The sequence below is a fragment of the Halichoeres trimaculatus genome, unplaced genomic scaffold, assembly GCF_033239565.1.
Source record: "Halichoeres trimaculatus isolate MK-OKI-2021-1 unplaced genomic scaffold, fHalTri1.1 fHalTri1_scaffold_4, whole genome shotgun sequence".
In the NCBI taxonomy this organism is placed as follows: Eukaryota; Metazoa; Chordata; class Actinopteri; order Labriformes; family Labridae; genus Halichoeres; species Halichoeres trimaculatus.
In genome coordinates, this window is record NW_027437182.1 from 25,946,683 (window position 1) to 25,960,943 (window position 14,261).

The following is a 14,261-nucleotide window of genomic DNA, read 5'->3' on the forward strand; positions in this document are numbered from 1 at the left end:
TCCTCTCTTTCGACCAAAGAGGCTGAATGAGAAGATGTCTCACTACGTCTATCTTTCCTAACCCCGGGGTGCATAGGTTCTATAGCAGATTTAGCGGATTTATAGCGGAGTGAGCATCTGTCAAAAATGCAGTCTTTGGGGTGAAGATGGGGCTGCTCGCGCGTACACACGGAGAGAGCTGAAGTGAGCGTCCTGAGGGGTAAGGAGGAAACACACTATGATATATGAGTGATGGCACGAAAGATACGGTTCTTAAGCCGCCTGCCACAGTCCCAGTGTGGGAATATTTTGTTTTTTTATCAGAATGAACAAAGTATGAGCTCATGAACACCAACGAGCTGATATGTCGCATTTGTTTGAAAATAGTGGCGACGAAGAAGAAGGGGAGGTGCAGCGGAGCCTTGTTCTTTGACAATCCGCTCTTACTGAGGCTTTTGGTCTGCAAAGTAAATAGAAATAAAAGCGCCAAATGGTGGGCACTCAAAGACAGCTACATTGCCAAAGAAATGCAGCCCTTCAATACGGTTGAAAGCCAGGAATGTTAAAAATGTTTGACAGACAGTACGGATTGACTGGGAAAAAGTACATGTAACAAACAATTCAGGAACTGTATAAAATCCCGTTTATTTAGGCTTTAGTTTTTATTGTTGTTGTTTTTTTTTGGAGTTTCGTTTTTTCTTTAGAGACAGGGTCTATGTTTTATTGTTTTTGATTAGTATTGATTATTTTCATTGACATGTATGTTTTTCTAAAAGAGAGTCCATTTCATTTTCATTGTATTTTTTTTCTCTTTCTTGTTTGTTAAATTTTTTTATATTTTTTGTTTAATTCATTTTATTTAAAAGATCCAGACCTTTTAATTACAGTTAAATACTCTTAAGAAATTAAAGTTTCTTTCTTTTGATATGGTGTACTCACTTTATTATCCCATTTATCATAATTACATCAATGAAAAAATGGAAAAAAAAAATCAAAATAATATTGACAATGATATCGTTTATTGGCAATAATATTTTGGAAAATTATCGTCTAGCAAAATTTGTTATCGTGACAGGCCTAATCCACATGAATTAAACGAGCATATGGGTAAGAAAATTAAGAAAAAATCCAGAGCAGATCGAGCAGATAATGATTGATAATTCAAGAGTTCAGTCTGAAAGTTGTAAATTAAAAATATCAGAGTGAACCATTGTGTGTGCTGAGGAGTTCAGCTTGTGTTGCAGTGTTAACCAAACAGGTATCAATATTGTTAAATATAGCATCATGACAAATCTGCATGACACACGACAAAACTCTTCATATGTGTAATTCAAAAACTTTCTCCAGACATTGCAGCACTTGAATGACTGAGGTGAGCTGTCACAGTCATGTCAGGCCCAGACGGGGGACACAAACAGGAATACCCTCCACAAACTTCAAAGGCAAAGCTTAGAGGTCAATCAGGGAGCCCCGAAGACACATTTAGTGCGCTCATCTACATGTGGGGGTACACCACGGCATGATTATATGCTCTGCATTGGCACAGAGGAGTCAACTGAGGTCTTTGTCACCATTTTGATCAAAGGTTGGTTAATCTCAGCTCATTAGACAACCCCTCATTTCAATAAATGTCAATAACTGAGTCACTACTGCTCAGGATAACGTGGGGGCTTAAGAAATCTTACAGAGGATTGAAAAGAGAAGTTGTAAATGATTAACAGTCAACGGTGACAAGCACTAGCACATATTCAGAAAAAATAAGGAACATATAGATTTCTTTGGTGAACAACTATTGTTTAATTTCTCTGGCTCTATCTCTCCAACAGCTCCAGTGTGATGAAGTGTGTGGCTATGTCCAGTTTAAGTCTATACATCAGTAAAAGCCACAGAGGGGAGGACTCCTGCTCTACACTGGGAAATAAAATGCACATAAACTTGGAAGTAAAGGTTAACTCATGGGGGATTTTTTAGGGGGGAGTTGTGGAAAACATGAATCTTTTACTTAAAAAATCATTAGTAGCAGCGAAGTCTTAGTGGGCTGATGTTTCTTCCCACACACACTCCCTCACTTCTCAGAATACTCTTTTTCTCATTTTCGAAGACAAGAGCGGAGGCTACAAAAATAAGGTTGGCGAGGAGGCGGGTAAAAAGGAGGTGAAAGAGTGATGGCAGAGTTAGGTCACATGAAAGCCAAAAAAAAGAAGTAGAAGAAGAGAGAGAAGAGAAAGAGAACAATGAGAGAGTGAAAAGAGCGATGAGGTGTTAGTAAAAGTAAGAGATGTAATGAGAGAGACAGACGAGAGGAAAGAGGAAGCCAGACAGCCTGACTGAAAAGCATCCGTGTTGACTGAGGAAAGGAGTGCAGAGCAGGGTGGAGCACAAACTCGGGACATGTGGTAAAATCTGAAACCGTGTTTAGAAACTTGTTCAAAAAGACTCATCAGCGTGACTGTGGTATGCAGCACAGGACCCATTTTCTCTCTGAGCACTCCATCTGCATGTCTCTCTGTGCTGTTCTTTCATTATCCTGACTCTGTGGTTCTTCTAAGTGCAGTCTCCTACAATAGTCCTGTTGGCCCATTAAAGCTCCATGTCGAGGTCTGCACTATGGATAGTTCACCACTGACTGATTAGAAACTCTGAAAAAAGACAGCAGGCTATTTCCATGTCTACCCAGTTACTGAATACTACCCATCGACTGTAAATGGACCTTTCGTCTTTCTGACACTTTCAGCAGTTCACAGTGCAAGTTACATTCAACCATTCACGTACACATCATACACACTCTGTTGTCAGCTATGATAGGAGACCACCAGCATCAGCTGATCTCATTCATACACACCAACACACAGCTGACCAACAGCAGGAGCAATTTGGGGTTGGTGCCTTGCTTAGAGGACACTTTGGCTTGGGACAAAAGGAGCTGGAATTGAACCTCAGACCTTCCATTTGTGAGACAACCGACTGAGCCCAGGATGCCTCAAATAGAGAAGCTTTCACCTCTCTGTTTTTCTCTTTCACATTTTCTGCCTAAAACTCTCAATTTTTTGATGCCTGTGTTGATACTACTATTTTTGGAGAGTTTAAAAAATGAATATTACAAAAAATAATAATTCAAGTCAGAAACCAATTTGATTTAGCTAAACGGATGATAACTTTGACAAAAACTCATTCAAACATATGACAATAATTTTCATTTACCCCTTTTCCACAAGTGCTCGTTTGGTGCTGGTGGAAAAGGGGTTCTAACCACATTCTTTTTAATAACCATTTTTTTTATTAATTAGCAAATACCAAGTCGGGGCCATGTCATTGCGTCACTGTAAAACGTCATCAGGTCACTGCATACTTGGCACTCTAAGGAGAGGCTGCAGACGAATAGTGCAGGAGATGGCTACAAAGATGGTGATGGGAGCGGTTGCAAACAGGCAGAGATTTGTTTTATATTACTTGTTTCCAATGCAGAAACATGAGGCAAAAGTGACCCTGTTATGTAAACGCCAAAAGAACAACACATGACTCTCTCGGCAGCTTTTCCTTCTAAGAATAATAAAAAAATATGAGACAATTTAGTTTAGTTAAATAAAACAACAAGCCATCGAGACCTGATCTATTAGAGGGGCAGGGCATTAGTGCTTTAATTTTTCCTACACTTCAGTTATTTGTCTGTGGAAACACAAAGAACCAGTGCTAACTGGCACCAGCACCAGTTGGGTGGAAAAGGGAGTATAGCCGCGTTTCCATCAAGCAGTCCGGCTCAGTTCAGTATGGTTTGGCAAAGTTTGGTACAGTTAAGCCTGTTTCAGTTTGCGTTTACAGAGCAAAACTGTGCCCTCTCGTGATAGGCGGCGTGTAAGCCTGATGCAGAAAGCCGCAGCTGTTTAACAATAGTGTGACGCCGTAGCAGCGTGACACAGTGTACCCTAATAAATCCAACGAAGAAGAAAATGTGACAGTAAACAAAGAGCATAGATGGAAGACATGCAGCATTTCATCCTCTCTGTGATTGGCATGTAGCTCTTTGATACAAAGCGCAGTAAAGCTTTGTTTCAGAGAAGTCTGTGTGCCACCAGGAGAAATGCAGCCGCTGTCGGGGTAAGTGACGATTCTTTTGACCAATCAACGGTGTGCAGTGTGTTGCTTCACCTTCTAAGAGCGGATCAGTTCAGTCTAAGCGTCCCAAAAAGTGGGATGGCTCGTCTCGTTTATATGGGGATCTGTCCTGGGATAAGTCAGTGGAAACGCCACAAAATGCGCACCATACTGAGATGAACTGAACCGGTCTGCTTGGTGAAAACGCGGCTTATTATGGGCTTGAGTCCTGGTACCCAAGTCTTGGTTTTTCACCATTTCTTCCTGTTCTACAGTCCAGCTGCATCCACCAACCGAAACAATAAAACCGACATCCATCAGGTCAACACAGTCTACACCACACAGCAGCATCTTGTGACGATTTGAAGCTGCCACGGTCACTGTACTGAACATCACGTATCCATAATAACACATTTCCAGCTGATCAGTTGACTTTTTGGTGCATGTGCAGAGAAACTGTGAAATGGTGACAAAGCCGAGACACTTTTGCCCCCACGGCGTCATCATCAATGTGTGACACAGAGCCACTTGTCACCTCGCTGTGTGCGGGTTTCTGGTCTGGTTGCTACATTCCCCACTGTTTTGTAAGGCTTCCTGTGTCCGAAGGAGGCTTAGAGTCTGTGTGTCCAGGCAGTATGGCAGCATCTGTGTTTTATTCTTAGTTTGTTCATTTTTATTTGATTTTTAAGACAGAAAGTCTTTCCTTTATTAAACACAAGCAGTGACACACAGACAGCAGCTCAAGCTCTAGGAAATTGTCGTCACTTTCCAAATAAAGTTAAAATAAAATGATGAAAAGCTGATAAAAAGCTATAAAACAACACTGATGAATCTCCTTCTTGTCGCACTGAGCTACATCTCTGTCTCCAAAATACAAAAACCAACATGAAAAGTGAACTTCAGACCTCTCTGTGCCAGCATGTGAACATGCCTGAGGCTCAAAGGTGCCCCTGACTCTCCTAGAAACACGCAACACACTTCGAATTAAACACAAAGAAACCCTTATCACTGTGGTCCCAGTCCTGACCACATGTGCAGCACTGGTAGCCGAGCTGTGGGAAGGAGATAAGTCTTTGGAGAGTAAGGGCGGGAAATCACTGCTGTGGGTGCCTATCTGTTACTCTGGTGTTTGTTGACTTAAGAATGGATCATGTGCCTCACCCAGTTAAAGTCTGTGGGGAAAATTGCTGGTTTATCGATGTTTCTCAGCTTTTTGTCTATTTTTTCTCCCTACTCCTTCCATCTGCAACATAAGTCCACTCATCAACCAAACAACACACGACTGAGAAAAAAAGTGGGCAAATTGATAGATTACAACGAGGCCTGTTACGATAATCAATAAATCTATTAATCGAACGTCCTCGGTAAGTTTGCCAGCCTTGATAAACTGACACGTGCATGCATGTTTGTTTTCCTCCTCTCTTTTTGTTTAAAAATAGTGGCGACGACGAGGAAGAAGGGGAGGTGCAGCGGAGCCTTGTTCTTTGACAATCTGCTCTTACTGAGGCTTTTGGTTGGCAAAGTAAATAGAAATAAAAGCGCCAAATGGTGGGCGCTCAAAGACAGCTACATTGCCAAAGAAATGCAGCCCTTCAATACGGTTGAAAGCCAAAAATATTAAAAATGTTTGACAGACAGTACGGATTGACTGGGAAAAAGTACATGTTACAAACAATTCAGGAACTGTATAAACTCCCTTTTATTTAGGCTATAGTTTTTTATTGTTGTTGTTTTTTTGGGAGGGGGAGTTTTGTTAGTCAGGGTCTATGTTTTATTGTTTTTGATTAGTATTCATTATTTTCATTGACATGTATTTTCTTCTAAAAGAGAGTCCATTTCCTTTTCATTGTATTTTTTTTCTCTTTCTTGTTTGTTAAATTTTTTTATATTTTTTGTTTAATTTATTTTATTTAAAAGATCCTGACCTTTTAATTACAGTTAAATACTCTTAAGAAATTAAAGTTTCTTGTTTTTGATATGGTGTACTCACTTTATTATCCCACTTATCATAATTACATCAATGAAAAAATGGGGAAAAAAAATCAAAATAATATTGACAATAATATTGTTTATCTGCAATAATATTTTGGAAAATTATCGTCTGGCAAAATTTGTTATCGTGACAGGCCTAATTACAACAACCAGGGAAAAGATCTTAAAACAGTTTCCTTCAACATGAAGATATGAATGGAGGGGAAAAGAATAGAGATAAAAAGAAAAAGATCCTCACTAACTAAAATCCTCACTTTTAGGGTAAGGATTAAGAGGCCTGGTGAGCTGTGTCCAGGGGCATCCAAATCCCTGCAGGGGAGAGGGGACCACAGCATACATGGATGAGTGACAGTTTGATGAAGGAGGCGTAGAAGAGGGAAATTACACTCCTCTCTCTGCTCTGTTCCTCTCAGCTCTCTCATCATTAGTAAAGAGTTTTGCTCCGAGGGATTCCTCCTCAAATTACCTGGAAGAAGACATCCTCTTTTCTTTTGGCTCTTTCTCTTCCTCTGTCTGCCCTGCAGGCAAATTCTACCTGTCAGATCAAACAGGCAGCAGGTCCACACAGCGCACTAACTCTCCACCTTCACTTCAAGATAAAAAAAAACAACACGACTCTTTTTCATGAATAAACACAAAGGCCTAACGGTGACTTTGAGAGCAAAGGGAGGTGTGAAGAACAAGTAATGAAGAGGAGTTCATCAGTTTGCTCTAGGAGCACAGCAGACAAAGACACTTTGTCCTCCAGAAATGAGGGACATGCCAACAACATAATGTGTGTAGTCTCACTCACTCTTGTTTCAACTAATCAGGTATTAACTCCGAGTCAGGCTCCAACTCACTGACAGGAACTCTGCTGTGGCTCACAAACTGGATCATTGTTCATCTCAGTCAGTCCCTCATCATAAAGTGATTATGCATCTCTTCAACAATGATGTCATCTACAAACCCCAACCCAGCAAACTTGTGACACACACAAACCCACACAGAGACTCACTCTAAAAACACACCTCTCTCTCACACCCAGGGCTGATGGCTTGCAGTGTCACCAGTTGGACGACTTCTCTGCAGCCTGCTCTACAAGTAAGCCAGTCGACCTCTCCCATGCACTGTCTTTCTCTTACAACACTGCTGAGTCCAAAATGACACACCTTAAGCTCCTAAACATTCTAGTTTTCAAGATTTTTTTCAATGTAGTTTTCTGCTGTTGCTTCAGACATCCGTTAAAAGTTTCTGACCATGTCCCCTTGTCTTAAGTAATAGGAGAGAGACATGCAAAAAAAGAAAAAAAAAAGGTGTTAATAAGGAAAAAAGTATCCATACTGTATGAATCTCTGTTAAAAAAAAGAGTTTTCCTGAGTTCAGGAATGTATGGGAACTTTGCAGTGGAAGCTTGAGGCAAGTTAAAGAATGACAACATGCACAGAAGCACAATCTGGTTGCCAATCAAAACACAGCATCGTCTCTACTGTGGAGCCGTTTCATGAAGGATACCAGAAAATAAAAAAATATGCACACTTCACTGCTGTTGCATTATAAACTGGAAAAAAAACAGATCACACATTGACTCTTTATTTCACTTCCTGATTTTAGCACCACGAAACAGGCACGGTTGCTTAAAAGAAGAAATCCCTCCAAATGCCTGAAAAGAAAGAAACTGTTCACTAGCTGCTGCTTCTTATGGAGATCATATTAGTTTGTCTTTTGTAATTATAGTTAGCTCTCACCCGCGGCGTGAAGCCATGTGACTTAATTAGGCAGGTCCAAGCCAAAAGGCCAAAGTGACTGTTTACTTACAACCAACAGCCTCTAATACAGTGAGCAGACTAATGAAGACATAATTCGATTTGAAACAATGCGTCCTTTCACCAGCAGCACAGTGCAGACAGGGCCAGACAGGCCAGACAGGGGCAAGTGCGTCTTTTGTGTGCACATATGTGTGCATGGTTGTGGGCATGTGCAGTTGTTTATGTTTGCTTGTTGAAGGCAGAAAGAATTGACTGATGAGTTAATGAATCTAACAGTGGGCCTGCGCTCTGTCAGCTGACTTTTCCTAAACCGAGAGGCTCCTCTCTGTGTGTCTTAAGGGCAAAAAGTCTCTTTGCACTCTCTCTGTCTCTCTTTCTTTTATCGCCAATTTCATCTTTAAGCACAATGGAGAAATACTCATTGCTTAGTGAGGAACAGAGACAGCTTGGCGGAAAAAGGGTGAGAGTGAATGCAAGATATTAAATATTCCCACCATTCATAAAACAAAACTGGAGGGAGGATCACAAAATGACTCCACTTACGTGATAAAAAAAAGTATAAAAACTAATCTAAGGAGGATGTATCCACAAACTGATCCTTTACCTATCAAGGCAAAAATGGCCATATTGGCATATTTTTAAATAATCCGAGGGGTTTAGCCCTTTTTTCAAGCCGAACACACTTTAATTTCTATAAAATCTGGAAAATGATTATTGCATGGTATAGAAGTAACAGTTTAAAAGAAGAAAAGTTATTTTTTTTAAGGAGTTTAGTTTAGTAGGGGTGGGAAAAAAAATTGAAAATCAATATATCGTGATTTTTAGTTTGACAATGTCAAAATCAGGATTCTTTGTCCAAAACACAATGTTTTTTTTTTTTTTTTCAAATTCTTCATTTCAGTCTTTGTTTATAAACTCGATTGATAAAAAGTAACCACTTTTCTCCAGGAGAGGGTGAAATGTTTCTCTCTGACACATGTAATGTGCATTTTATGGGAAAATATGGCTCCTGACATAGTCTGTAGACATTATCATCATTATTTAACTTTTTCACATGATGTGGTGTTAAAAAAGCTAAACAACAAAATCGCATCATGACAGTAGCATATCGTCCCAGGCCAGCCCTAGAGTTTGGTGAGACGCAACATTATTACTGTTTCACTGGTCTCGTTAGAAAGCACAGCTTCTTAGCTCTTCTTTTCAGCATTGGGAATTTTTTTGATAGGAAAAAAAACTCAAGAAGTTACGGTTTTCAGAAGTGATATTCACGATATTTCCATTGTTTTGTTTGTGTCGCATGCTTTTCATTACCATAATAAACAATAAACAGTGATGTCCCTGGGCTTTTGGGGGACAGCAGCAGTGGCCATGATGGGGGTGTTGCCATCTTTACAGAGATGGCACTGGGAGCTTAGAAAAAAAGGCAGAGAAATTTTTAATTTTTTGTGGTGGTTGGGACGTTATTTTTCCTGACTCTTCCCACTACATGGAGTGTGCTTGTCTGTATAAGTGTGCTCATGTGTTTGTGCGTCTGCGTACCCATCGGGGCAGAACTCTGCTATACCGAGAACGAGCAACAGCACAGACTCAGAAATGACACCCCGTTACGTAAATAAGGCTAGTCAGTCTGTTAAGGAAAAGAAAAAGAAGGTATAGACCTGATCTAATAAAGAGGTAACCTTAAATTACCTCTGCTTTGATCTGGCACTGTATGGAAAATAAAACATATTTGTCTCACAGCCTACACCCCCAGTATAACGGTAGGGGGCTGTGATTTATCACTGAAAAGTGAAAATCTCAGGTTTCCCATGCCTTTTGAATTTTTCTGATTGAACAAACAGTGACAGTATTATGGTAATAACACTCCAGCAAAGATAAATGGAGTGCTGGCGCTATCACAGTTGGTAAAGCGTTAAACCCCTGCAAGAATTTAAAAAAGAGGAGAGGAAAATGCCACTGAAGCAATACATCGACATCCTGAGCTTTATGATACAATTATCAGTACTTCCTCTCCATCTGCTCACAGTATGTGATTTCTGGTCCACTCCTATTCTTTAAAAATTATCTCTCCAAAAAAAATCAATTTCTGTCACCACTGTCAGAGAAACATTTCCAAATGTAAAAGCTGTTAACTGTCAGCAGCCACTGAAAAGGTCATTTAATTCAATGTCTTATCACACCTTTTTGACAAAGTAGAGGTGGGCTGATTATCTTGTTTTGAATGCGTCTAAGTGCAGAAGTGGTGCAACAGTTGCACATATTGATGAAATGCAGTCAGCAGATTTGGCAGCACGTGCTGAACACAGTAGTCTGCCACTGTTACTGATGATGTCGTCCAGTTTGTGTATGGCATTTTAAGTTGCTAAATTAAAGTGTAATGTGCATGCGCAAAGCAGAGTGTTACACCAGCGTTTCCACTGAAAACGCTGGCTTGCTGTTTACACAAACAGTGGCTGTGGCGTTCCAGAAAAAAATCTCTTTGGAGGCTGTTTTCAAAAGTTTCCATTTTAGGTCGGCAAAAACAATGTTTAAGTGTAAGCAAGAGGCTGAGACGCGAAAATACCTTTGTGTTTCATCCTGAAACTGTTGTTGTGTAAACGACACCTGATTTACTCATACAGCCATCACCCACTGCACCGTACTGCAGCTTCACCACCTTCATACAGCAAAGTCACACAACATCACACCCCTCTTTGTGCCACGTCACTGCTAGTTTGTTTGTTTGTTTGTTTGTTTATATGGTTACACTTTCTGTCTACAGTCAAAAACAGTAAAGTCACAACCTAGTTCCTGCTTTTTATCATCATGAGCAGTTTGTGGGGCTTATGTTTGTACTCACAGGCACTAAGAAAGAGTCCCTCTCCACCTGCAGCACTAAGTCAAACAGTGATTATGGAATGCAGCTTACCCCATTTTTACACAAGTAGCAGAGTGTTGAAATTCCTAAAGCTCTGGGAACAGACATGCAGAGTGATTCACATCACATTTGATGAAATATGATCAGGTTCATGAACCAGCTATGGTGTGTTTTCTTTGGGAATTTGGCTCGGGAGTGGCAGAGCAGTTACAAAGATAGCTCAGTGTTAATTACAAACTAGACTAAGCTGTCAGAAAGTGGAAGGCATACATCAAACACTGCTCTCCTTTACGCTGCTGCACTTTCCCTTTTTTTTCCTTACATAGAGTGATTTCACCACTGGTTATAGGAGAGACTGACTTACGGATTATTTTCAGTCTCAACAACAACATTGCATACAGCAGTAACTCAAAGGCTACAATAACACATGTGGTAAAATGATTAGCCTACCTGTCATTTTGATTTAATCTACCAAGTTTCAGTTTGTTTCTTTCTATTAATCACTCTGAATACTTTCTCATGTACACAAAATATTAGTCTTGACATTGACAATCTTGACATTCAGCAGAAACAGCAAATCGGGAGGCTGTAAAATATGTTGGCAGCCCTGAAGTTATCAATTCTATAGCAAAGACAGTTGGAAAAAAAGAAACCTGAAATGTCCTAAATAAAATCTTGGATTTGGAAGTGTGTGCATTGGTTTTGTTCCCAGTACTGCTGTACTCTGTCAGACAGAGGAGGCTTTTATTCCCTCTTCTGTGCCTGAGTTAAACCTCATGCTCCTGTGGACAGGCAGGGGTTGATGAAAAAAGAAAAAAAAAAGTTTTGTGCTGGATTTCACCACCAATAATCCCCTTATGAGGTGTTTGTGCTGCTGCTGTGTTGTGGTGACAGCAAAGTTTTGCTGAAAAGTGTGAGTGGGTCAAAGACCAGGCCGATCAATCTTACCTGCAGTACTCTGTGCCATTGCTCAAGGTCAGACACGTAGCATTGTTCACACAGGGAGCCTTATCATCCATACACTGCAGAGCTGCAAGAGACAGACAACAAGTCAGACAGTGGACAATCAGGAATTGGAAATATTTCACATCTACCAAAAGTTTGTTTTCATACACTGTACCATGTGAGGTTATGTTGAGACCAAGGTTATAATAGCTAACTAAAACAAAACTACAAAGAAAAACTAAAATTTAAAATACATTGCAGTTAACTCAAACGAATAAAAACTAGAAAAGAAAACAAAAACGATAAGTAAACTAAAACTGTATCTTGTGTTCACAAAACTGACTGAAACTGACTAAGTTATAGACAAAATTCCCTTAGTTATAGTTTCTGACAATATTAATAGCCTTTAGGATTTAAATTGATCAGACACATTTTCCCAACCAATTTTACGACAGTTTTCAGCAGTTGTCAGCGCCGTACGTACATCCTGGGACATGCTTGTTTAGTGCACTGACTGGCTGTGCGCTGTGCTGCGACAAAACGTAGAGGAGCAATGAATCAGAGCATCTGTAACAGTTTAATTTCATGTGAGTCTGACTTTATTGTTACAGAGTCAAACTTTCTAATTATTAAAGCTCATATTATATTGTTTTATATAATTTATGTTTTTATTATTTTTATTTAATTCATGTTGACATTATTCTATATTATTTATGTTTATATTTTTTACACTAAGTTTATATTATTTTCTTGTGTTTAAGGCAGCAGCCAACAGTTCAGTATCAGCATTAACTGAGCAGTGAGCACTATGTTGGACTTGAAAATAAACAGTATTACAAAATATTTACTCTGACCTTTTTGAATCCTGCACCTGGTTAATAAGGTATGAAAAAACTAAAACTAAACTAAAACTAAGCCTTGTTGCAAAAATCAAAACAAAATAAAAACTAGAATGCCCGCTCCAAAACTAATTAAAAATAAACTGTAATGGAAAAAAATGTCAAAACTAATAAAAACTAAACTATAATGGAAAAAAATGTCAAAACTAACTATAACTAAACTATAATGACAAATCCAAAACTATTTTAACCTTGGTTGAGACAACCATCACACTCTTAAACAGCGAGCTGGTGAAGTCTCTCTTTAAGATTCTTGGATATCTTTTTAAATCGCCATCTCTGTAACTTTTTCTTGGAGTACTCCACACAAGGCAACACTTTGAGGTAAAATGATCCAAGTGCTACTGCGAAGAATTATGTTGAAAATAGGAAACTGAAGAAATGCAGAGGGCACGCCACCAATCAAACCAAATGTAAAAGGCTGGCATGAAATCACCCGTTGGTTACGAGGCCACCGGATGGGACATCAGACAGAAATGAGCCTTGATATAGACGACAAAGCCCGACTATGTCTCCACACACTGCAACACTCCACGCAAACACTCCAGCTATTGTGTGGCCTCAAGCCGCCAGAGACACATCCCTCAAGTGGTCTTCACACACACCATGCAGACCCAACAGGCCAGCTCAAAGTGTGGTTCTCTTTGTGTCTTTATTTACCAACTTTCACAAGATAGGCAAATAAAGACCACAGTGTTAAGTGTGTGAGTCTGAGTATGTGTGTGTGTAATTTACTGAGAAAATGTAATCCATCATTCTGGTTGTAAAACTATATCTATTTTAATATTTCTGTTCATTCATAGTCCTGAGTGTTTAGGTGGTTACGTGCTTAATCCCCATTCTGAAGAACAAGGCTCTTTATACAAAACTGAGGTCAGCTGATTTCAAAGAAATGGCAACAATGTCTCCACAAAACAGTCATTGCATTACAAGGAAGTGCGCTCAGCTATAGTGTTACTTCCTGCCTCGACATTAATCACATTTTCACTGAAGCTGAAGAGTTGTGGAGACTCAGTAACTATCATCGACACTTGTTAATGTTGTTTTAGGACATTTAAACTTGAGCTGGTCTAGTTTCTGAGCTGAGTCTGGTCACAGAGTGGGGGCAGGCTGGTGTCTAAGAGCCTGGCTGACAGACATAGTGCATTAGACATGGGGATACCAAACATAAACTACTGTGAAATTCATAATCCCAACATGCACGCATGCACACACACATGCCTCGGTTTGCACAAGTGCACAGTCATCCACTGTGATTCCTCATTGGTCGATGTCAGACTTCAGCTGCAGAACAACCACAAAAACTATTAGACTATTCTGGACCTGGGTCTGAACTGAGCAGACACACGCCGCAGCTCTTTACATGAAAATCATGCACACATAATAATAACACAATGCAAACTGCAGAAAATCAACACATGTGGTTAAAGCTGTGATAGTAGATCTTTCACTTTCACCTTTAATAGAGTCTGAATACTTCAAAATAGTGTTTGATCTGCTTTGAATAAGTCATCAAAGTCATCAAAGTGAATCAAGTCTGGTAGTAGTCCATTAAATCAGAGCAGCACACCTGGTGGTTTGTCAGGACACCAGCTATGTGCTGTCGCCAGGAGCAGAAAATAACACTGACCAGGGGCACTGTCTAGGCCTGTCAGGATAATCAATAAATCAATTAACCGAACGATAAATAAAAACGTCCTCGATAAGTTTGCCAGCCTCGATAAACTGACACGTGCATGCATGTTTGTT

At 39.8% G+C, this 14,261-nt stretch overlaps 1 protein-coding gene across 2 annotated transcripts in view; it reads right to left on the reverse strand.

Annotated features, from left to right (window-relative positions):
* notch2 (notch receptor 2) overlaps nt 1–14,261 on the reverse strand; it is a 54,063-nt gene that overhangs the window by 27,071 nt on the left and 12,731 nt on the right. For both annotated transcript variants that reach the window (XM_074667720.1, XM_074667719.1), the window contains exon 2: nt 11,617–11,698. In XM_074667720.1, the coding sequence (XP_074523821.1) occupies nt 11,617–11,698 (82 nt within the window). The remainder of the gene's footprint in view (nt 1–11,616; nt 11,699–14,261) is intronic.